At 38.9% G+C, this 26270-nt stretch overlaps 1 protein-coding gene across 2 annotated transcripts in view; it reads left to right on the top strand.

Moving 5' to 3' along the window:
* Window positions 1–6445: 6445 nt before the first annotated feature.
* Window positions 6446–26270, top strand: part of USP15 (ubiquitin specific peptidase 15) — a 71411-nt gene continuing 51586 nt past the window's right edge. For both annotated transcript variants that reach the window (XM_075427849.1, XM_075427852.1), the window contains exons 1-2: window positions 6446–6618; window positions 22162–22289. In XM_075427849.1, coding sequence (XP_075283964.1) covers window positions 6530–6618; window positions 22162–22289 — 217 coding nt within the window. In that variant the 5' untranslated portion in view covers window positions 6446–6529. The remainder of the gene's footprint in view (window positions 6619–22161; window positions 22290–26270) is intronic.

The raw sequence follows: 26270 nt of genomic DNA, 5'->3' as shown, positions 1-26270 counted from the left end.
AATCACTTTCCTTTGTACTATTAGAAGAGGAGTCTGATCCCATTGCAGAAGGCAAAAGAGGCTTTTTGTGCAACAGGTTCCAGGATGGCTGGATCTTGCATACCACAACTTGCCGCGAATTGTTTTCTTCTCACTAAATCCTGTATGCACCCAGCAAGGGACAGCACTGACACTTACAAAAATGAGTGTACTTTTCCACTGCTTCTGCTAAAAAATCTCTAATCACCACAAAATCCTGCATTTTTTTCTGGAATGCCAGAACAGCAACTGAAGAATTTTCCAATTTATAAAACTTATTTATGTCTGAGATATTTCAGTCAAAATACTTATTTTTCAGTCAAAATATTTTCTTTTTCTTTTTATAGATCCACTGACACTCTACTTTGAAAGTTTTCTGCTTGGTCAAGATCATGTTCATATATTTTTCAGATTAGAGTAAGTCATACCAGATTCCATAGCAATGGTAATGTTTTATTCTAAAGGAGGTTTAGAAAAGGAAATCAGAAACCACATACCTAAAATGTACAGTTTTGAAAGACACCTTTATGTAATTTTACATGCCGTATATTAAAAGTATACCGTAAATGAGATATGTCCTTAATAGCTCTCATTACTACATGTACGTGTTCATGCATGTAAAATCTGAAGTTCTTCTAATACATCCTATATCAGTATATTGCTACATGTTCCCTCGGATTTCAGTGATACTTAGTTAATGAAATGAATGCCAATTTATTCCTGCTTTAGAGAGCCAAACAGTAAGAATATGCTGAAACAAGTGTACTTATGCCAAAAACATTGATTTCTGCAACTTCTCTGTTGTTTGTATTAGGTCCTGCTATAAATCTCACTATCATCTCCTTCCACTTAAGCACCGTTTTTATTGAACAGCAGCCTATTTTTAGCACAAAGTGCAAACCTTAAAAACCTAACTTCTACATTGTGTTTAGGTTTCATACATCTTCAGCAGCTAGCCCTTAAACACTACATTATGAATCATCCTTTTAAGACTCATGCCTCTTGAATTACATTAGCTGACATGTTTTGTGCATCGTTAACGTATTTAATTTTACCTCTTGCCTTCAAAACCAAACAGCTCATTTAGCAACCGTACAGGAGAAAATTTGGATCCATTTTGATGTGCAAATCAAATACAGAAATTTACAACAATATTGACATATCTGCCAACCATGGCTAAAACCTGTTCCCATCGTATCTTTAAAAATAGTTCCTGTGTTTAAAATTCTTGAAGGAAGAACATCTTTAAAGAGATATCCAAAGGTTAACTAATTTGTAACAATGTGAAAATAAACTTTTTTTGTGTAGATAAAAGCATTGAGTTAAGGACATAGAAAGTAATGTTATCTTGCTGAAAATGGGTAATTTTGCTTAAATTAAAATTTGATTATTAAATATTGATTAAAATTAGATAATAGAAAAAGCCTGATTTTGAAACGTTCTGTTTTTCAAGTCCTAAGCTATAAGAATTGAAGTTTTGAGTGCATGTTAAACAAATGCTTAATCCATAAAAGTACAATTTATTAGCTACATTTGTTAATTCTAAACATTTTAATATTTCCACATAGCATATTTAGCTTATTATTCCATTTCATTGTTTGTTTAGTTTATTAAGAAGTCATTCTTCAGAAAATCAAAAACAAACAAAAAAAGAATGCTTCCCAATATTTAAAAAATCTAAATTGGAGTAATGGGAAAATACTGGCTTTTATTCCGTTGCCTTTGAAGGCTTCTGGGACCCCCTTCATTGATCCCACTGAACTTTCTTATCATTCCCCTATATTCAGATCTATGAACTTTCTGACTTAACTTGTCCAAGGATGCCTAGTCCTAGATTTAGTACATGAAGGTAAGAAGGTAAAAGAAGACTGAACATGTCATGTTACACACATTTAAAAAATAACAGTCCCTTCTCCAAGAGTATATACCCTTGTTCTCTCATTTGAAAGATCCTTTTGGTAATACTAATTGCCAAAAATGTAGAAAAAAATGTAGGTCTGATTAAATCAACTACATTAAAAAGTATCAAATTTTTAAATGTTGGGGTTTTTTCTTATCTCCACAAAAGCATGTTATTGCAGTGACATCCAGTAATTTCAATTCCATCTAGCTGAAACCAGAATTTAACATGATGACATTCAGCCTATGTGAATGAGGCAAACCGTGCACCGACTGGATTAGGAGGAATACGATTCAAAAACTACAACGCAGTTGTGGTTGTATGTCCAGGACAGAAATGGGTATCTTAATTACATGTTATTTCCCTACCTCTCTGTCTTCTAAATTTATCCTGTATTTCTTTCCATCTTTAAAAAAATGTGTATTCTTCTGTTCATCATCTATCCCATGCTTCCTTGGGTTCCCTCATCTTAGTTTATGACTGAATTTTTCTTCCCATGTCTTCCCTTCTTGTGTTTACCTTACAGAAGCCCTGCTTTATCTTACCATTGTATAACTTTAGTCCACTGTTATTCCTGCTTTCTTGCTTTTGTTATTGAACTGTTTCAAAAAGGCTCACATTTCTATCACTGTTTTAAAACAACCAACTCCCATACATCCAAAAAAGTAGGGTATGGAACAAAATCAGCAGTGGTGACACTGGTAATTGACCTTTTGCTCCACTTTAAGTCTGTAAAAACATATAAGGCTAGCAAAATTAGCTCTAAAAGTGTTTCCATCAGGTTTCTCAATAAAAAGTGAAATTACTTATATTTTCCTAACTGTATGTGTGAACGCTACATGTGAAATACACGCTTATCGTATCCAGTCTGATATGCCAGGCTCTGTGTCTGACACAGCTCCAAACTAGAAAGGAAATTCACGCAGTACCCAGTGGCTGTGAGCCCACCATATACACCAGTGGTTGTGAGACCGCTGAGGAAGAGAATCTGAAGCCCTATTTGCTGTCTCCATAAATTCACAAACGTGGTGTAGAAGGTTTAGGAAGAAAATAAAAAGTGGTGAAGTGGATTTTTCTGCAGTACCCATGAGTGAGACTTACAGTCAACTGTCATTTCTACAGAATTTATTGTGTACAGAAGTTTCCACCACCAAGAAGCAGAGTTTCTCATATCCCCAAGAATCAAGTTGTATTTTAAGCTTGTGTAGCTGAGTCCACTAATTGACTTGAAAACAAGAACAGAGAGTTTAAACTTTATGTTGTATTGGGAATCAATAGAATGATCAGTGTACACAGTTTGCTATCTGCAGCCCATTTGCTGAATGTCTGAGCTGTTATGCACTGTATTAATTGCATCCTTTTTTAGGATCAATGTTTAGAACCGAAAAAAACTTGTTTATAAAAATTCATCCAACAGCAATGAAGTCAGGTAAGGATGGAGGCCCAATGATCAGTGGAAAGCCTGCCACCTCAGCTAGCTTTACAATATCCTGTATTCAGTTATATCAAAATCAGTAAGATATAAATCTATATTACAAATGCTAGGTTTTCATCAGATAGGGTAGGACACTAGTCAGTATCTCCAGTGCTGTTTCTGTTTACCAGATAGTTTAAAATCTGAAGATCCTCAGGCATTGACTAGGATAGAGGCACTTGGAAACAATTCCTTGCTAGCTCAGAAAGCTTTTTTAAAAATACAGATTTAAGACTAACTGGCATTTTCAAACAATTTTGTGTAGAGGAAAGTTTTTCTCAAGCTTCAGATGTTGTTGTATTATGAAAGGCACAATTCCTTCTTGTGAAGCCTTGATAGTCCCAGAAAGAGACTTAGTTACTCATCTTTCCTTTACAACTCTTAAACAAAGCTCTGCTTCAGATGGCACGTTATATGCTTTTCTGTCTAGTATTTGTAGCACGTAATATCTGTCTAGTATCCATTGCTGTACCATGAATAGACTCTATTCAGGAATAGGAGATCTTTCACCTTGTAACTGCAGTTATGCAACCCAAAAAGTAGAGGCACAGGTGGCTCCAGGCGAACCTTTTGGCAAAGTAAACTGTTGATGGTCCTACTACAGATTGCTGAACAATGAAGCTGTTTACCAGCACAGTGGATCGAGAAATATTTTCTGCCAAATTTCCAGGAAAATATCATTTTTGTAAAAATTTAAGTTTGGCACACAGATAACTTTCAGGGTTTAAAACACCGTGCTTATTTGTTGAGACCTGGTGCACGGGAGTGGGAAGGTGTCACAGTTCTTCTTTCCAGACTCCGAGATTCTAATCCAGGAATTTATTCTTCAAATGGCTGGAAACCTTCTTGTTGTCCAGTTCAGTTTTCTCTCCTCTCATTAAATGTAGCCACTAGATCCACAGCTCTCAGCATAACTCTCCGTATAACGTATACCTTTAACTTGCTTGCCGCTCCTCCTGGAACTTCATGTTCCAGCTCTTAAGAGAAGCAACGAATGTCACCACCAGTCCCTCCGAGCTCTTGGGAATTCAAGTTATACATTTAGTACGACTTTCATATCCCCTTTCCAGCCACAAATCCTGATTTTGCCTTTATTTCAACATCATCAATTTTACTGATAATTCTAGCAAAATATTTACATAGCTTTGGACTACCATGGTTGCATAACACCCTGTTCTGGTTTTGGTTAAAACAGAACAGATTCTCTTTTAGTGAATTTTTCTTTCAGCTAAATCCCTCTAAGTAACTGCATTTTTCTGAAGATGGCTGCGTATTTTATAGACAGTGACCGCTCCAGAGCTGGTAACACCTGATCTTGATAGTTAGACTGAGCTAACGGTAGGAATGGAATACAGAAAAGGCCCATGGTTATTATTATAGCAGCCAAGGTCATCAATAGACCTCTTATGTTCTGCAAGTGGAGTCATAAAGGGTCACACTTGCGGGGAGGGGTGAACAGTACAGGTGACCCGATATTGACCAATGCAGTATTCCACGCCGTGCTCGTCATACCCAGTTTTATACTGGGGGATCATGAGGGTCTTGCTGTCTTCGTCCATGGCCGGCCTCTGAAGAGGACCCTGCTCATTTCCCTGCCTGCAATCCTGATCGGGTTCCCCCATCTACTGCTGAGGCCAGCCCGGGACTTCCTGGTGCTGCTTGGCAGCCACTCGCCAGCACCTGTGCACCCAGCTCCGGGAAACTCAGTATTGGTTTTGTGTATTTTGCATTATTTTCTATTATTAGTAGTATTATTAGTAAAGCTGTTCTAATTTCTAATCTGTAAGTCTCTCTCCCTTTTCCTCCTTTTCCCTTCCCCTTGTGGGAGGGCGGGGGGGATAACAGAGAGCATCTGCCGCTCTGTTTATTGCTGCCCTGCTCTGAATGGTAAAAGAGCCTTAACTTCCACTCTCTTGCTTGTGTGTGTGTATCTAAAGCGCAATCTTTAGTGCTATTTATAACAGCTACATGCTACTAGCTTGTAAGTGTTAATTAGCTACTAACGCCTAATAGCTTATAGTGTATGACTGGCAGCCTATGATACATTTCCAGCATTAGTTATACAATTCAGCATGCTATAGTGACTTGGGAGGAAGGGGACTAGATACACAATTGCATGCATTATAAGTACACTAGCTAGATCTGAAACAACAGACTTTGTTTTCGGATGTTTATAATCAGCATTTCCCACTCTCCAGCCCAAAATTTCTACACAATTTTGCTATGAAATCTCTATACTTCAGTGTGAAGACAGAATGCTGCTAATGTAATGTAACACACGCACTGGTATTTTTGGTGAAATGCCAAATGACTGCTTGTACAAGATTCAGGTAAGAGTGACTGAAACAAACACAACAGATTATCCATCGGTTTCTGCAAAGGTCTAGCAAAGTTAATGCAAGTCACACAGCCTATTTAAATCCCGAACAGTATTTGCACAATAATACAGACTGTATTATTCTATGAATTGTGGGAACCCGAACCACTCATTAGTTAGCAAGGCATACAGCATCTAATTACGCACACACTTAAATTAAAACACTGAAGGGAACGTCGGAAATGAGACAGCTCCTTATTCTGTCAACACGATCTCCCCTTTCTGATGCACTCCAGACCGCGGTCCCACAAGACACGACCCAGGCCGGGGCGGGAAGGCCGGGGCCGCCGCCAGGCCGCAGGGCCGCACCGGCCAGGCCCGAGCGGGTCTGAGGCCGGCACACCGCGCACCACCGGGCACCCGCATTCCCCGCCAAGGCACTCTCCGAGGCGCCGCCCTGCCCGACGACCCGTGCCGGGACACCGGGACACAGCCCCGTGAGCCCCCGCGGGCGGAGGAGGCGGCCCCCCCACTCCTCACCGCACCGCACCGCACCACGCCACGCCACGCCCCAGCCGGCGCTACGCGCATGCGCGCCCGCTGCAGGTGGTGAGGCGACAGACCTCCTGGCCGCGAGGTGGCGCCGCAACGTGGCCCCTCGCCAGGTTGCCCTCGGTCCCCGCCCTGCGGATTCTGGGAAGGGAGGGGGGGAGAGGGAGTCTCCCGGTCGGCGTCACTCCCAGCATGCAGCGCGGCCCGCTCCTGCCCCTGCTGCTGCTGGTGCCGCCGCCGCCGCTGCTGCTGCTGCCGGGGGGAAAAGATGGCGGAGGGAGGCGCAGCGGATCTGGAGACCCAGCGCACGGACGTCGCGGCACTGCTCAAAACCGCCCTCCGCAAGGGCGACACCTGGTGAGGGAGGGGCGGGGGAGCGCGAGCTGCTCGGCGCGGGCGGCTCCCTCCGCCCCCGGTGCCGCTCGGCTGGCGGAGGGACCGGCCTCCTTCCCCCCGGCGCCCCCGCTCCCCGGGGGCGGCTCGGCCCCCCGCCTGCGCGGGCGGCTGCCGAGGGGGAGGCGGGGGGAGGGCGGGCAGCACCATATCCCCCTCCATTCCTGCCGCGCGGGTCCCTCAGCCCCTCTCGGGAGGTGACCTGGGTGCGGCGGGCCCTCGGGCTGCTGGCGGCCGGCGAGGCAGGGCCGAGCCGGGCCGCGCTGCTGAGGCGCCCGGCGGGGGCAGGCACCGAGGTCAGCTCCCTTCGGGCGGCCGCGGGAGGGGAGGGGAGGGGAGGGGGAGAGCGGCGCGACTGGCGGGGCGCGGTGCCGGATGGTGGCCCCGGGGCGAGGGGGCCGCGGGGGGCTTGTTCGGCCTCCCGGGGAGGGGTGCCGAAGCGGGGGCTGAGGCGGGGAGGAGAGCTCCGCTCTCCGGCGCTTCTTCCATTTTCCGGGCTGAGCGGAGGAAGCGGCCCTGGCGTCACCTTCAAGCTGTCAGAGATCGTTTCGGTGCGCTGGGTGGGGGGGCCCTGAAGCCCGTCCGCGGCTGTGATAAGCCTGGAGTTTAAATTTTATTTTGTCTGTGAACGTGTTAACTTGCCTAAGAAACAGCCCCCGAAGGTGCAAACGGGCCCTTACGATACCTGTTCCACAAAAAACGTTTAAAAAGATACATTTTTCCTAGTCAGTCAGAAAATATTTTTTAGTGTGCCATACAGATTGTCAACAGATAATCCATGGTTGGAAAGAATGAAGTTAAATAAAAACCTCTCTCTAGCATGTATTGGGTAATTGAGCTTTTGTAGTTCTCTGAGGCCGGGAAGCGGGACTGGGTTTTTAGGAGGGGAAAAAAAAAAAGGAACTGACACTTTTTTCACCACTCAACCTCTTCATTTCTTCGTGTGTGAAACTGTCACCCAAAGACAAAGGCTGAAGCATTAACTTACTGAAAATGAAGTATGAATACACAAAAGTAGAACTTGCCCACCTCATTTCAGCTGTCATCACTCACTGTTCCAGTTCTATAAAAGACTATATTTAACAGTGTTGATACTGCAGCATGTGTCAGAAGCATACATTCTGATGCATTATTCAAATACTGCTGAGTATATGTTCAGTTTTGGCATACGAACAGACTGCTCTGAAACTGAAAATGCATAAGCAACCAGAAAAAGGGAATCAGTTCACATGGTAGTGTTGAAAATGACCAGCAGTAGTACAAGAGTGCTCAGGCTTGTAATAGTCTAAGAGAATTTTTTTGTTGTTGTTATGGTGCTGTTGTGTACTTCCCGAGTACTAAAAAAAGTCTCAAACAGTTAATATTATTAAAAGTGAAAGTAACATTATGACGAGTTTACATGATGACTAATATAGTAAGTTTACTGTGATGTATTTTTTTTTAGTACATTAAATATTTTAACTTGAAAAAGTCAATGAAGTGGAGCAAGCTTCTAAACATTCTCTGAAAATAAATACATCTAGCTGTGATTATACAGATATTAATCAAATGTTTTAGGACTGAATAAGTTATGGCAAAGTCCTATTAACTTTGACTCATGAACTATTAAATCTAGCTACGTAAATGTATATGCCTGTGCGTTCATAGGATTAATACTTAGAGCTATGTACTTAAGTTCATAAATTAAGGGGTATGTTTAGTCCAAATGCTTTTTGCAGAGGTATTTTGTCAGTAGCTTTTTGATCTTTTGGGGCATTAGTAACGAAACAGAACAGTTAGTACTGTAAGTCATGTTTCAGAATTGCACTTTTCATTCATTCAATAATAAATACTGGTGAAAAATTGTGAGCAATGCCATATCAGCTGTTTGAGCTTTGAAGCACTAAAATACAGTCCTTTTAAAATTACTGGCTCATGCTGAAAGTCTTGTCCATGCTTTTCAGAATTTAGAGCATAGAGAACAATAAGCTATATAAGGAAAGCACAAAGCTTTGGGGGTTTCCTCTAAGAAAAATGAAATTAAAGAATAGGGCAAAGAGAGGCAAATCTTGTAGTATCCATAAAGAGAATTGAATTTCTTCATTAGTTCTTCAAGTGCGCTGCAGAGAGAACGAAATGAAACTGACTTGAAATGCAATTTGGAGTTAAGTATTGGAAAAGAGTTGATAGAATCGGGAACAGGCAGTTTAGTAAGCTGTAGATTTTGTTTCACTGAATGTTTTTAAGAGTAGTTTGGGGATAAGTATAGCTTAAAGTACATTGCTTCAGTGGACAGACAGGACTAGAGTCTTTTGACTGTTCTGTCCTCAGGGACAGGGTTCTGGGCTACTGTGTCCCAGTGTTCTTTTTTGCATTCTTTTGTGGGCCGTTAATTTATTAAGTTATTAAACTAGGAGGGATTGACAATTCTTCCACCTCTCCATTTGTCTTGTTTTTCTAAACATACGTTAAATAAACATAAAATTTAAGCATTTCCAAGCAAGAACGTCCTTCGTTTATCAGTTTTTTAAATAATGTTTACTACTTTTGTTAGTGAATTCAGCATTAAAAACTACACTGTCATTCCATGGAACTTGAATGATATGTAGGTCTGTCTTCTTGCAGTATTATCCAAAAGGCATTCAAGTTCTGTGGTTGAAAGACACAGATTTCTGTTATGGAACGGAAGAAATGCTGTATTTCATTGTATGTCTCACAGTTTTAGGATCTGATATGATTACTTCTCAGTGTTTTGAAATTCTACCGATGCTTGGCAAGTGAGGAGAATTTGTATTGTTTGTGGAGATTTTAACCCCTCATTTAGAAAGACAGAAAATACTGGTTGTTACAGCCACAGACAAATTTGAGCTCAGTGTCTTCCTGTGTCTGCTCTCAGAAAATGAAGAGCTGTTGATGTTCATGAATTCTTTAGCCACCGTATAATTTGTCTGACCAACTGGTCTTGATGATGTCACTTAATGCCTTTGTAGCTGCAGTGGTATTCTGGAGAACCTTGCCAGGTTTTTCTGGTTTTACAGTGTCACTGAGGTACGGTTTTCAATACTGAAAGCTGTTGATCTTGGAACAGTTTTCTGAAAGAGATGATGGAGACTCACTCCGTTCTTGTGTGTGACTTCTTGTGTGCATATTTGTGTAATTTCCTCCCCATATTGAGGTATAATTTCTTGCCTTTAAGACCACTTTCAGCCCTGCTTTCCCTCTAGTTCCTGTTCTTCTGTGGCTCTCTTAGAGATGTTATCTGTTACTTAAATATGACATTACCGATGCTTTCATAGTCTTTGCTTTGCTATCTCTTACACACGTTGGCCTTCCATGGTCTAGAATGTGCGACCAGTTTCTCAGCTGTAAGTATCACCTGCCAGTAAACCATTTGCTCACAGTGGGTAATAGTGACTAATAATGGCTCACAGCGCAGCCTTAACAGTCAGTTTCACCAGTTTCTCTTTCTCCTAGAATTTCCCCACTGTGCTACCTTCATCTGTTGCTTGTCGTAGCAATTTCTGAGCAGATGAGAATATAGATGTTATTTGTATTTTTAAAAGCAGTAACTTGGAAAAGAATTAGGCTGTTACAGTGGACAAAGAACTATCACGAGGAGTTTATTTCATGGCTGAGAACAAATGCAATCTTTAGACGTTTGAGTAGGGAATACTGAGTAACAGTACAAAGATGTACTGTCTACAGCGATGTATTAGTGAAACCATTCATACTGTCTGGTTCTGGTGTCCACATGTCACAGAAGGTGTTCATTTGGAATAAGTTAAAAGATCTCAAAACTTTATAGCGAAGGTGGAAGCCTTGCCTTTCAGAGAAGAGCCGTAAGAGCCTTTGTGTGTTAGGATAGAATGTTAAATCCTGTGCTGAAATACTTGCATAAGGAGACGATGTCTTCTAGGGTAAAGAGTTTTAGATGAGCAGATAAAGGCTTAAGACACTATCTGTAAACTGAAGCTGGTCAGGATTAGACCAGAAGGAAGATGTTGATTTCCATCCCTGCTAGCCAATGAATTTTAGTGCCAGTCATCACTTTACAGAGTGATGAGATAAAAATCAAGAACAGATTAAGAATCTAAGACTTGCAGATTAGGAAAACGACACAGGTATAGTATTTTGTGTTCTTTCAGATGTGTCTCTGATACACATCACTTCTGAAATTGTGGTGAGTCCAAAGGGACTACTGTTGTTATCCACAGAATATCCTTCTTGGAAGGTGAAGAAAATAATCTCTTTTTTTTTTTTTGCACTGTGGGAATTTTATTGACTGTTTAGTTGTAAAACTCAGTCACTGAAGAAAATAAGAAATATTTTAAGTGGGGTAAAGATCCTTCTCAGTGATTGATCAGTAGATACGAAAAGTTGAACCTTAAAGGATTTCCCTTCTAGAAGTGTATTTAAGAATTTCCCCACCAAAAATGTATAAGCATTTTAATTCTGGTTACAATGAAAACTCATGATTCTTGATGCATATGCAGGGTGTATATAGCCCTGCTTGAAAACCCTGCAATGTCTGTCACTGATGATAACCTTGATGCTGAAGTGCTTAGTTTAGTAGCATTTTATGCCGTGGTCTTCTCAGTGTTTTCCACATTTGATCATCCATCATTGTGCTGTACATGAACAGAATCTAGATTGAACATTAATGGAAGATTTTGCTTGATTTCACTGAGAGCATGATGGGATGTTATGGACCTGCACCTCAGTAACATTTGGAATAATAACCTGAACTGTTCTGATGGCATCATATAATGAGAACAAGGAACACTCCGTCAGTGTTCCAAGGATAGAATTAAGAATTGGCTGCTTTTTCTTTCAAATGAGGTTTAAGTTGCTGATTTTTGGGTTTAAGGCTTTGTGGTTGAAGGTTTGTGTTAGATTTGTCTCACTGCATGTGGAATGGTGCAGCACTTCACCAACAGCTTTTGAAGATACACAAAATGTTCTGTTCTAAATTCTTCTGGGAGAATACTTGCAATGGAAATGTGTAGGTTCATTTTTTTTTTCTGTTAATTGATTAGACAGGGTGAGAGCATGCTAAACTGAAAATCATGTTTATGTTAGGCTTTTGGCTGAAAATTGGAAGTCAAACATTGATTTAGGTGTTAGATTACTTTTTAATGAATAGTCTTAAATGGAAAATTTGTAAGTGTAATCAAAATACTTACATGGTTGCTAATGTAATGTTCACACTGAAATTTTAACATAAAAATGCAGTCCATTAATTTTGGCTGAACCAGACTTTTTGGTCAGCTGCTTGCTGGTATGTGTGAAGTGCTGCTTAGGCTATTGCAGCACATTGTGGGAACTGAGCACGGGGAGCCACAGTGAGAATTCAGCTGATTGATTTGAAATTATTTTGGTGCATTTAGTTGAACAAAGCTTTTATTTCTGAAGAGAGATGTGAAATATTTAGTCTAAGATTTCTTAAAAATTTTTTTTTCTTCTCTTTAACACCTGAATTTTTTTCTTGTGGATTTACCTACATTTGGATTAAAATTATGGTTTGGTTTGTATGTGATAGAGTATAATAATTATCATCATCCTGAACTTTCAAGAACTTGTTAATTTTGAAAGACAATTTAATTTTGAGCACATCTACTAATCATGAGTGTACTTAGTCAAGCGATTTTGGCTAGCCTAATCAGAGTAGAAATGCAGGTACAAACCCGTTCTTACCTTTCTTATTTTTGTAGTTGCAGTTGTGCAAGATCAAAAATTGCATGCTGTGCCTTTAAACAAGAGTCCTAATTTGCTTTCAGCAACACAGTTGTTCCACTTTGTCCACAGTATTGCTTAATCTGTGCTCAAGCACAGTGAGGAGGGTAAAAAAAAAAAAATCCTCACCTGTCTCTCTGGACAATTCGCACAGTTTTGCTGTTAAAAGTGAAATAGCTTGTGTTCAGAAGATACAATGTCCCAGCAGTACACAGTGGTGTAATGAGTGTCTCTCCGTGAAGTGTCTTTATTGCATATTAAAGTGAACTGTTTTGATTTTGAAGTTGGAGGGCTGACCTATCAGTCAATATAAATAAATCTAGGTTACATGTTGTTTAATTCTATCTATATATAACTGAGAAATGCATTCAGAACATTTTTGACAGCAATGGGAGGTACCAAGATCATAGTCATACTGTTCAAATATTTTTCTATCAACATGGGCGTTAAGGTAAAGAATGAACGCCATTGTACTTCTGTGATGTTGATACAGCATTGATAAGGTTTGTTAAATCGAAGTGCAGTAAACCACAGGTGAAGTTAAGTTACATGAATAAGTTGCACACCATGAGGGAATTTTATAAATCAATTAACAAATTTCCTGCTAGTACTATTATTTTCTTCTGTTGAGTGAACAATGTCCATACATGGTCATGCAGCTGCGAATTTTTAAAACTTGCATAGATTTATTATTGATTTTTTATTATTTGTTGAATTTTTGTTTAAGAAATTGAAGTGCATTTACAAGTGTTATAGTAGCTTCATTCTTTTGTTCTTGTAAGTTAAGGTACAAAGGCTATAAGTAATCCCATTTTGGGCTGCCCTAAGTCTATACACTTCATCATTCATAAGGATACAGTCTTTTGTTGGTAATTTTAATTGACTGACCCAGTATGAACATACATTTGGATATAATGCATGGCTATCAACGGGTAATTGTGTTTTGATAGTTGAAAATTTTGTATGGGAGTAAAAGGACCAAAACCCTTGTTGCTAGTATGCCTGTATTGGGAAAAATGATAAAATAAGTATTCTGTAGTTTGTAGATTATATTGGAGAAACTCTTAAGTCCAGTAATTGATGAGAACACAACCAGGAACCAGACTAATGACCCTTAATCACAGAGATGAACAGTCCTTTGTAAATGCCAGAAATAGTCACCATTTCATCCTACGTCAGTAGAACCCAAAGAATAACACCCGCAGTGAATTATCTTCTCATTTTTGTTGTCTGTAGGGGCTATATGAGATTGGAATAACTGATCTAAATTCATCCTAGAGATAGATTTAGTCTGTTTAGTGTCTTCAGCTAAAGGAAGTTTAAAATAGCTGTGACTTTAACTTTTTAATGTTGGTTTACAATTTTTCTAAACAAACCTTGTTTGCTGCTAACCATGAGGATGAAGTAAAAGATCACATGTTTTTATATAGCTTTGAAGAATATATTCTTTTACAAGAAAATAATGTTAACTAAAAATAGTTTAAGGTCACAAGTAATCTGTGCTTTCAAAACAACCTGAGCATAGGAAAGCAGGAGGAGGAAAGTAGGTTGAAATGTTAAGCATTTGCAATTGTCAACACTTGCCAAGAAATTGTTCAAAGAAAAGAATGATTTAAATAAAAGTTATGCCTAAATGGAAATACAGAATTGGAAAATAGCTTCTATATGGGATGAGATAGGGATGACCAACAGTTACCATTACCTTTTGAGGAAATGATGTGTAGTATCAGAAGATACCAAGGAACAGTCTCGTTCTATTTTTCAGCCTCTTTGTGTGATCAATGGACTGACACTACCCTGAATTGAGATTGGAAGATGAGCAAATGCAATCTGTGAGGACCCACAGACCTCAAGTGCGGCCTTTTGTCATCAGCCGCTGGAAGGAGAATGTTGTTGAATTTGTATTTGCAAGGTTCAGAATTTCGTCTTTTATTTCATGCTCCACAGTGATAACACCGTATCTGTATAGTATCAAAACCCGTTGTGTATCAAAGGGAGAACATACACTTTGGTAAAATATGTTGCTGTGCGGCCCACTTGTCATTGCATGGATTTTCCATTTCTTTATTATCAGAAAAAATTCCACCGTTATGGAATGTTCTAAAGATATTCTGCAAATTTTGAGAAGTTGCATGTCTGCAAAGGTAGCATATACCTTGGTTGCACAAACTTCGCTTGTGCCCTGGAAGGATATTAGGTTTTCATAGAATGTCTCAAGGTGGAAAAGGATCACGGAGTCCAACTCCCTGCTTCTCACAGGACTACCAAAAGCTAAACCATATGGCTAAGAGCGTTGCTGAGAACTTGAACTCTGACAGGGTTGGTGCTGTCACCACTTCCCTGGGGAGACTGTTCAGTGACCGACCGCCCTCTCAGTGAAGAACCTTTTCCTAACGTCCAGTCTGAACTTCCCCTGATACAGCTTCATTCCATTTCCCCGTGTTTCATTCTGTATCTGGCATTTCAGGGGACTCACTGGTATAAAATTGTCGCTTATATATTATAATCTGCTTTAGACAGGCAAGAAACATTTTACCGGTGAGGGCAGACATATCTTATGCTGGCAAACATGTTCTGTAGTTTTTTGATTCTGCTTCCTCAAAGAAAATTTAGATCTCTTTAAGGATACGTATTACAACTAAGAGGAAACACCTAAAATTAATTAAACTGTACAAATATTTCCAATTTTGTTAATACCTAAAATGTCATATTTGAGTGTAATTTGCAGCAAGTCATACCATGCATATTTTTGCTTACTTTTAGGTAAAGGTTTGGGGCTATTCAAATATTTATGTGTTTCTGTTATCAACTTGTTAGCTCTAAGTTACTTGGTTGTACTGTTTTCATCAAGCAATTTGAGGTGACTGATTTATTTGAAATGCATATAAATGTGGAGCATTTGTTGATATAATCAGTTCACCTTGCAAGGTTGTCTTAGTTTTTAAGGTTTGCCCGTCAAAACAGCGTATCTAGAAATTTGAGGCAGTCCTCTCCTTAGTCTCTACTACAAATCCTCCAGGTGTGTTTTACCCCTGAAGATGGGTTGGTTATCCTGCTCACTATCTTGACTGATGACATCTGAGAGCGCAACATTTGTGTTTCCTGCTTGAGTGAAATCTTGATTCCATCAGAGTTAAGTAACAAACATTTCTTAATCATGGTTTTAAAAAATGGATAGGCCATATTTTTTAACTTTGCTAAGGTGTCCTGGGGTAGATTTCTCAGTCAGGTCCACAGTTCAAAAAACTACATTAACTTTAGACTGGTTTGGAATGGTTTCCTGTGTTAGGTAACAGTAACAAAAATAAAAACAAAACATTGTACCAAGTTTAATGTACAGATGTTTTATGCCTCTGTTTTACTAATCCATGGTATGCTATTTTTTTAGCTGGGACAACACACATTCAGTGAAGCGTATCTGGTCTCAAGTGCATGCTACAAGCTTTTAATAATTTCCCCCTGACAAGTGATCTAAGTGACCAAATCTTATTTAAGATATGAGGTTTTAGCAGATGTAGTTCTGTTTACTTGAGGTATGTCTTTTCCTCTGAAGTACTGGCGGTCCCTCTATAGGTAACACATAGTTTTCAGGTGGTTGATTGTATCATGGATATTATAACATTGATGAGAAGATTAATTATGTTGCCTTCTTACAGTTTTCCTTCTTTGTTTTGTGTAGATGAGTAGTCTTGCTGATCTTGGTGAGAAGGCAATATTGAATGTGTTTGTAGGATCAAAAGCTACAGTCTATAAATTTCTGATTTTTATTTTTTCCCTTAATGCTAAGAAGTCTGGATTTTAGCTATGTAAGTGCTTTAGCAGATTGATCCCCTAAGCTGAGCGTGGTGTAATTGCATTAACTTTTTTTGCAGCATAATCTTTAACATGGTATATCTTTTTTGCATAAAGATGAAGGGAGTGTATGGCATTTGAATGCAAATTTCCATTTTCCCTAGTCTAATTGGAAAAGTAATATTTCATCTATTGATTAATAACAAGTTCTTGTAAAGGGGAAAGATTGCAACTACTGTGACTGTATTAATTACATAGTAACCCAGAATAACCTCTCACCTGTATCAGATTTCTGTTGAAGTGAAAGTAGCAGAATGCTCATTAAAATGCCTAAGATGTATAAAACGTATATGCACATGTGCATATGTATGCACATACGTACACATAGCCAGTAATTTACTGAAAGAATTCACAATTACAGTGTCTGTTAGTGTTTTTCAAAATACATAGAGTAAATTTTTTTCTTGTCTATATAAATTCACTAAATCCTTCTTTTGCATGTTAATGCATCTGTTACCTCAACATTGTGGTAAACTGATCTACTGAGTTTGCTCTTAAGAATATCTGTCTGAGAATAAAGACTCCATGCTTCTTTAAATTAAGAAGTCTAAACAGTGTTAATAGATCATGAGTCAATTAAAAGCAGTTATGTCTAAATAGCAAATTAATTATTGGACTTACACAAGTATTCTGCTTACCATTTTTTATAAAGGATGTTGAGAGGTGAGTATTGGCATCATGAGTAAGGCAGTACTTTCTAAGCTGTAAATCTGTGATCAGCAGGTGGTTCACGAGGCTCTGAGAACAGGTATAGTGCAGTATCAAATCTGTAAGATTTTTGTTTCGGGTTTGATTATTAGAGTACGATGTGGTCTGTAAGAAATCCCGAGAACTGAGTGGTGGTTTGCATCCATTTAGCTTCTTTTTTTTTAATTGTTCCTTGCAGCTTCATCCGTATATCCAAAATACACCAGTCTTAAAAAGTAGTAGTCGGTGAATTCAAGTAAGAAAGCAGGAAAGGAGAAGATATAAAAACAAAGCAATTTGAGTAGCTTTCAAGTTTTTGGTGTTCATGCATTCTTCATTTGCTTTTCTCCATGGTGTTACTGGACAGACTTTGCTCAGAGAATCTCAAAATTAATGTGATTTTTTTTTTTTTTTTTTTTTTTTTAAAGATTTTGTCATCCTGCAGCGTTTTCTTTCCAGGGAATGAACTTGACTGTATTTCTTGTCACACTTACACACTCGCGTAATTTTTAGGTGGCCTTTCAACTTTTTTGTGCTAGAAATATTAGTCTCGTATTTGAGCGTGTAAGTACAAATTCCTAAATTTGAAGAGAAGTGATGTTCTTGCACTTTGTGTTAGGAAACAAATGTTACAACTTCAGGGAGAACTGTAGAGAGACATTGCAGAGCAAAATTTGATTTGTGACAACATTAATTGGCTGTGGAAGAATAAAGTTGATGAAGTGCTAAAATAGGTAATGGTGAACATTTAAAATCTAGAACAGTGGACCCCAAGCTTTCTTGCATCTTTAAGTCAAATTATCAAATACTGTATTAATCATTATGTTACTGGTGTATGACCAGACATTTAATGCAAAGCGTATGAAAAGTAATATGGTTCTACAGGAGCAGTAATTTGTTAAGCATTAATTAAAACAACGGACAGTTTGGCTATATGATGATAATTTCCCTTCTGTGTAAAATTACAGCTTTCCTTCTTTAAGATTCGTAGTTCGTTCAAATTTAGATCAAGGAAGTAGAAGTCGTGGGATGGAATCAGGGACAAGGCTGGCAGGTTTGGTGGTAGAATGGATGTCTGAGGGTGGCTGCGCTCATAACCACACGTAGTTGTGGCTGTGACAGAACAGTGCTGGATGGCCACAGCAGAAGAGAAAGGTGAGAGTGCTGTTGGCCTTGAGCATGTCCAGAAGACTGAAAACTTTGTGCCTAAAGCAAAATGTGAGGGCTTGTCAGATTGATCAACTTCAATATCCCTTTTTCCATTTATTAAAGAAAAATGAGTGAATACTAAGAGGCTGTTGTAAAAGGAATTGGGATTTGTACAGGCAGGGTGAAAGAACTGGATTTTTGCAAATGTGAGAAGAACTGCTGCTACTTGTACTTTAAAAAGACACAAATACCAGTGATTCAATTATAGTAACATCAGGCTTGTTCTGACAGGCTCAGGGTAAAGGAAAAATTATGTTTAATATCAGATTTTGTATTCAATTATATATGCAATGTCTAGAATAAAGTCACTCCATTTAACGTGGTCATACCAATTGAAACTTCCATGGTAGAGTCTAGTGTCTGTTTTTTGTCTTCCAGGAAACAAGATAACGCTCATTTAATTGCAACAGTTAGTTACTATTTGGTGAAAATTTGTGCATAAAGATCTGTTTTTTCTCTCTGAATTTTGCAGTGGACTATCTTTGTGGTGTTCACTGAATTCTTAAATTCTTACTCCTGTGATCTTTACGTTAAACAGGCTAAATTGCCTATTGCAGGCTTCTGTCTGCTATGTTATTTTCCCCGCTCTCATTTCTGGATACTGCATGAATGTGGCAAACCTTGGGTATTAATTGGGTAGAGAATCTGTTAGAGGAAAAAGTTTAAAACCTTTCTGCATTCACTGTTGAGTCTGTACCTCCAAAAGCGTTGTGGCCTTCATTGAACGAGATCATATCTGAAGACATCTGCATCTAACTATTGATTGTGGAAAAGGAAGCATATGTTATCTCTGTAAAGCTTACACCTAATTTGTTTTTTTTTCTCTCCTGTTGCAGTATTGCTTAGGAGGACTTCATGGTAGCATAAATATATAGTTGAAAGCTTCTAGTAACAAACTTACCAGATATGTTAAAGCATACTGGGGCACTGTTACGATGTTGCTTCACTTGCTGTATGTATTGCATGGTGGAAAACATGGTGTTTTGAAGGAACTTTTCAACTTTTAAAGTTTCTATCTTTGCTTTCATCTGAATCTTAAAAAAAAGTTATGCTCTTTTTTTTACTTTTTTCTTTTTAAATGGAATGCTTGTTTTAAACAAATGATAATACCAAATTTTGTTATGTGTGCATAGTCACATTATATGCCTGTTTTCACAAGCTGATTATTTTTGATAGTTGAAGTTGTTTCTCATTTAATTTCACAGCAGTTTGAGGTTTATGGTTTCATAGGTTTTGCTGCAGTGAATGTTAAATCTGCTACTGTGTTAGGAGAACCTGAAAAGTTAAGTTCAGAAAAGGCTTTTACATAAGACAGCAAGGCTTTATGTAGATACTTTCTTGTGTTGCAAAATGAGATTTTCTGTACACAAAGATCTGAATTATTATGAGAAGCTAGTTGCTTTGCTAGGCAGTGCTTATAACTTCACGTAACAGTATAGACAGTGGAGAGTGGTCAAGAAATCAGTGTATTCTAACTGAATGAGTTTGTTTTTTCAAATGTCAAACCTGTGTGGGACTGGACCTTACTCACATTTGAACTAGATAAGTTTTACCTTTTTTCGGCTTAATAAAGTTTAAATCTGTTTATTTTTATAATAGCCTGCATTTTACTATGTTTTATCCCAAATCTTGTTTCCTATTACATTCTAAACAAAATAAAACATGTCGAGGGAATTCTGCCACAAAAATGAAATAAAAGTGCTGAGCTAGGCTGCTTTTTGGAATGATTCAATATGGTAAAATTGTGATGATGGTAAGTATCTCATAATTCTGGAATAGGACGACTTCTGTGCTATTTCATTACTGATTTGGTGGGATGCACTGTGCCCAAAACACCCTGTTAAGTCACTGTCTGTTTCTGAGTTTAAGAGTGGAAAAGGACATTTTTGCAGAAAATACTTTTCATATAGATTTCCTTAATATTGTTTAAAACTAAGCTTTTTATATCTATATTTTTGGTTTAAAAAGCAGTGTGAGACTGTTTCCTGACCGCTTCATTAAGCATTTAAAATTTTGGGAAGAAATTGTGTATTGCAAGTTTGAGGACAAAATTGTGTGCAAAACAGCTTCAGAAGAGATAGCAATTGATAGCAGCTGAGGACTCTTGACCAGTAGTAACAGCGTATGATAGTAGAATAGATCCAAGACCAAGTCTTGCACTGTGACGTGGTCGAGGTACCTGCTCCAGAGTATGGCTGGCATTGGTGCAGGAAGGGAGAAGTTTGGTCCCTGACCAAAATTACGATATTGGCAGAACTGTGTCTATAGCAGTTGAGACACAGCTCTGCCTTTCCTATTTATGTTGTTTGCTTGGGGTAGTTACAAGCTGAGGCTAGTAGCAATTTGTTTACAGGCTCATTATTACTGTTGATGTAATCATATTTTGAATCAAGACTATTCGCCCTGTGAAGTAGGATGCTGTTGTCATAGGTGTTGTAAAGTTGCCTTTGAGACCTTAGTCTTTGATGTTTTTGAACGAACACGGGGGAAGTAAGCATCCAAAATCCTGTGGTGATTTTATGCATAGCTTTTTAATGCCTGCTTCCTCTTATTTTCCAAAGGGATTTTACCTATAGATTCACATGCTTAAGAGTACGTTCTGTAGAAACCGAAAAATTGGGGCTTGTTGACAAGAGAATCTGATTAAGTTGACTACAAAGTGTCCCACTTACGAGTACTACTCGGTAGTAATTCCTTCTTTACCAGAGGTTTGCTAGCAGTGCTTCTGGAGGCTGACTCCAGGCTTGATCTGTGTGTGTTAGAGAGAAAAATTACTTGAGGACAGAAGTCAAGACTTACATATCTTAGGTTTGTTCATTTTGTTGTAGTTACATCATTTAGAAGCACAAATTTAAGGCCCTGCCAATACATTTTTTTAAACCTATTCAGTAAAATGTATACTCAAGAAACGTTTTTGTGCTTCTTTGGTTACAAGAATTGTATGTGTTCGTGTTTTTGTTCTGTGTTTTTCCATGGTGTTAATGAGTAACTCCTACAAAGTGTTGGCCTAATAATGCTAAATGTATTAGCAGACTAGTATTTGAATCGCCATGAAGTTTTGAGATCTCATAAAGTTCAATAGCATATTATTGGTATGCTACAAATAAGAGTTCAGTAGTCAAATACTGGAGAAGAGAATGAGGATTACCTATGAACTTCAGTTTGACCTAGTATTTCATCCTGCTAATGATATTCTGACGTGTACTAGGGTGGTACCAAAAGGCGTGGTACAGACTAAACAGGAGGAGATGGGTACTTTTAGCAGAGAGACATAATGAATGTGATGTCTTTTAAATAAAATAAAATCTGAGGATCACTGAACAGATTTGGTATCTTAAACAATTTCTGGACAAAAAGGTATAAAATGTAGGCATCACTGGACTTCATAAAAGCCAGACTGGCAACAGTTTAATCTGAGTAGAAATACTGTGGAGCTGAGTTTAGAGATATCCCTTTATATAGAAGTGTGAAGTTGGTAATTATATGTAGAAGGAACATACAGTACTGCCTCAAAAGCAGAACATTCACTGTATGTGTTGATGTTGACTCAAAGGAGGAAAACACTTAGACTCTCTGGTTCTTGACAGGACATCAGAGTTCTGAAGTTTTTCAACTTGCATATGAATGTTATAAATAAAAATACAGCAGGAAAAAACATTTTACTAAAAGTTATCTCTCCTTTTTCAAAGGGCTGTCTAATTATAAAGATTTAACTTGAATCTCCTGAATTCACAAATTGAGAACAGCTGATGATATCTCATGCTAAAAAGGGAAATGTTTTTTGAACTTGCCATTCTTCGACTTCTGGTATGCTGTATTGGCAGTCTTGCAAAACTGTACTTGCCCACTGTGATTAGCGGGATCTTTAATTGCCTGCAATAAAGTCCTTGTTGGTAGGAGATGCTGATAATGGTTAGTAGACCAGACAGAAAAAATATTCTCCATTTTGCAAGGTTGATGAATATAAGTGCGTTAACATGGATTATTTGATACTTTAGGAAGTGGTAGCATGCCAATAATTAACTTGTATGTCTTTTTCCATTGAAGGTATCTAGTGGATAGTCGCTGGTTCAAACAGTGGAAAAAATATGTTGGTTTTGACAGCTGGGACAAATACCAGATGGGAGATCAGAATGTGTACCCTGGTCCTATTGATAATTCTGGACTTCTCAAAGGTAACTGCTTCTGATTGCTAATACTAACATTTAGTGCAAATTTGTCACAGATTGTTCATCTTTTGTGGTTGATAGTGTAAATGAATCTCAGGATATATGAAGGTGAAACTTTTCATTTGTTTGTTTTCAGACCATGACAAGGGAACTGGAATAGATTTGCCTAACAAATTACAATTTTATAAATAAAATTATTGGAACTTCTTTGAAATGATAACAGAGTATTTAATAATGTACAATTTACTGGTTTGTAGTGGTGTTTTGGGATACCCTGGGAGCTGAAATTTAGTCAAGTTGACAAATAGCTAGTTGGAGTTCACTAAAATTTTTTTAGCTTAACTAAATTGGTTGATTTAAAATAACATTTTTAAGTTGAACTCTAAAATTTCATTTTGTAAATAAACCCCAAGCCCTTATTTTGATTGTGGAAGAGTTGAAGAAGAGATATTATGCAGTTCAGTGATAATATAAAGTGGTATGAAATGATAAAGGGTAGTTTCCTAATTTTTATGGTCTTAGTTAAACTCTGTCTAATTTGTGTACACAGGTCTGAGAATGCTTTCCCAGATATTTTAATCTTTAGGTCAAATTCTGTATTTATTGCCCAGTATTGAAATACCACTAAAGCCATTAATATACTTAATCTGCAAGGTCTAGTGGATACAAAATCTAGCAGGTAATTGGTTTCCTTCTTTGCAGTTATAGGTAATGTAATAGTAGGGTGTAATTTATTTGCACATTGTAATACAAATTTTTACAACTTCATGGGGTTAATGATGAACTGACTTTCTGCATTCAAAACCTCTCAACTGTAGTTAATATCTCGCTTTTTTACAAATTAAATGTTAAAGATTATTGCCTCTTTCATAGGACTTCTCATACCATATTTCACTAGTTGTCAGTGTGAGTGAGTGTGCATGTCTGACTAGTACCAGTGCCTTTGAAGAAGGTGCTGTATTGTCATGTACATCTCTATGTTCTCTTCCATCCACAAACTTAAAGGTCATTTTGCTCCAGGTGAGTGATGTGTTTTGTGTTCTGAAGTGTGGAGAGCTAGATCTTTCGTACATTCTTGTAGTAAATCTTGCAATGAGGTGGGCATGTTCAAGTGATACTTTTCCATAGAAATCAGATGTAACAAGATCTTCTTATCCTCAGTGGGGCAGTATCAGCTTACTGTCTTTTCTGTGTCTACCCACTTTAAAAAAGGTGATTTCTAGATCTGCAGAGCGCTGTGTTAGTTGATCTGTATTATTTATAACTTAATCTACATACATGTTCAGATTATGCTTAAAGTTACTGTGGATATGAAGCTTGTATTAGGATTAGCTGTCCAAATCTAAAGTCATGCCAACCTCCTGAAAATGTGTATTCTTACTATTGTTTTGACAGTGCCCATACCCCTTACAAAATAAGCACAGCATCAGGGTTTACAAACTTCACTTTTTGCTTATTCGTGGTTCTAAAACTGTGGCTCTGCATTGGCAGTGATACCATGCATCCAATTACTGTCTGACATGTACTGTTCCTGTGCGAAGGCAGTTTTAAAATTAAGGGCATTAGTGCTCAGCAAACAGTAGCTGTCTCCACCTGCTGCAAAGCAGCGATCCTCTGTGGGGTTTCCTACATAACATAAATTGAACCTGAAAATGCTTGGTTTCTAATCCTGTCTTTGGCATGTAGTATGCTTTAGTTACTCTCATACTTAAGTGTTAAGTCTGAAAATTTGCATCTGATTTAAAGAATATAAAATGATCTAAAATGGGCATGCTTTCTCAGATATTTGCAGTGTAATGCAGTGATAAGGAAAACTATTATTAATTTCAGGAAAGACTGATTCCAGCAAACTGAAGCAGTACCTTGTACTTATATTGCTAAAATGTTGCTTCCTTATTTCCAGAATATTTGGATGAAGTGAGAGCAGTGAAAAGCAACGGGCAGAGATTTCAGTTAATCTCAACATATGCAAAAATGTTGTATCTAATGGAATGCACATATGCCGTCTTCAGAACAAGAGATATGTAGTCAGCTGTAGGTTAGCAAAGGAAGTAGTCATTTAGAATAGCTAATTGTTTATCATAGAAAACAGTGTTGCATATGAGGGACTGAGTCATCAGAGTCAGGGGACTTCTTTGATGGAATAACGTTCTGAAAAAAGTATACTAGGAAAAAGTCTTAGGAGGTTTAGAAGGACAGAATGGAATGCAAATTGTGTCTTCTCACAATAAACTTCTGTAGCAGTATCAGATCAATGCAGAATTACAGTATGAACTTTTTAGAGATACGTGGACCTGAAGATGTGTTTATGGATTTCTCGCCACGCCCTGCTCCCCATTATAATGGAACCACCATATGCATAGTGTTGAGTGGGCCAAGTAAGAATTCATAGTGCATATCTTGAATTGTTTCGGCATAAGTTTCTTGGATATAGTTCTTGCATGTAGGGTTTTTTCCTAATAAATCAAGACAGTTTTGAACCAAAATTTGAATCTTGAAAATTGTTACTTTTACAGATAGGATGAAACAGACTGAGGGGGGGGGAAAGGAAAGTACCTTTTAAACAGGTGTATTGATTGAATTCTCATTTATTAAGTCACAGTGGATAGAGAACTGGCTGAATGGCAGAACTCAGAGGGTTGTAATCAGCGGCGCTGAGTCTAGTTGGAGGCTGGTGACAAGTGATGTCCCCCAGGGGTCAGTACTGGGCCCAGTCTTGTTTAACTTCTTCATCAACGACCTGGATGAAGCGTTAGAATGTACCCTCAGCAAGTTTGCTGACGACACCAAACTGGGAGGTGTGGTAGATACACCGGAAGGCTGTGCTGCCATTCAGCGTGACCTGGATAGGCTGGAAAGCTGGGCAGACAGGAACCTGATGAGGTTCAACAAGGGCAAGTGCAGGGTCCTGCACCTGGGGAGGAACAACCTCATGCACCAGTACAGGCTTGGGGTGGACCTGCTGGAGAGCAGCTCTGCGGAGAGGGACCTGGGTGTCCTGGTGGACGACAGGTTAACCATGAGCCAGCGGTGTGCCCTGGCTACCAAGAAAGCCAATGCGATCCTGGGGTGCATCAAGAAGAGTGTGGCCAGCAGGACGAGGGAGGTTCTCCTTCCCCTCTACACTGCCCTGGTGAGGCCTCATCTGGAGTACTGTGTCCAGTTCTGGGCTCCCCAGTTCAAGAAAGATGAAGAGCTACTGGAGAGAGTCCAGCGGAGGGCTACGAGGATGGTGAGGGGACTGGAGCATCTCCCCTACAAGGAGAGGTTGAGGGAACTGGGCTTGTTCAGCCTGAAGAAGAGAAGGCTGCGAGGGGACCTTATAAATGCCTACAAATATCTGAAGGGTGGGTATCAGGAGGATGGGGCCAAGCTCTTTTCAGTGGTGCCCAATGACAGGACAAGGGGCAATGGGCACAAACTGAGGCATAGGAAGTTCCGTCTGAACATGAGGAAGAACTTCTTCCCTCTGAGGGTGACGGAGCACTGGAACAGGCTGCCCAGGGAGGTTGTGGAGTCTCCTTCTCTGGAGATATTCAAGACCCGCCTGGACAAGGTCCTGTGCAGCCTGCTGTAGGTGACCCTGCTTCGGCAGGAGGGTTGGACTAGATGACCCACAGAGGTCCCTTCCAACCCCTACTATTCTGTGATTCTGTGATTCTGTGATTAATTATATTTATCTCCATGAAGAACCAAATTTTTGTTTACCTATATGTTCACTGAGATATTCATGTGAAATTCCGTTTTACTTTTTCTTTGAGAAATTTATGTACTGTGGCTCCCAAAGTGGAATCTGGAGTCTGAGATTTTCTTTCACTTTTCTTTGTTGCCTTCTGTGTTGCCCTTGTGGTTTTTGTTGCTAAAATTGCAACGAATACTTTGGAACTTAGTTTGATAACAAATATCTGAAATTGATTATCCCCCTTTCTAAAATAACTTAGTAATTCTAATACCTACCTGGCTGTATCTTGGGGGTTTTGTTGTTGT

This window comes from Opisthocomus hoazin, chromosome 8 (genome assembly GCF_030867145.1).
Source record: "Opisthocomus hoazin isolate bOpiHoa1 chromosome 8, bOpiHoa1.hap1, whole genome shotgun sequence".
Lineage (NCBI taxonomy): Eukaryota > Metazoa > Chordata > Aves > Opisthocomiformes > Opisthocomidae > Opisthocomus > Opisthocomus hoazin.
The sequence above is the reverse complement of the archived record's forward strand: the minus strand, read 5'-3'. Positions and strand labels throughout refer to the sequence as shown.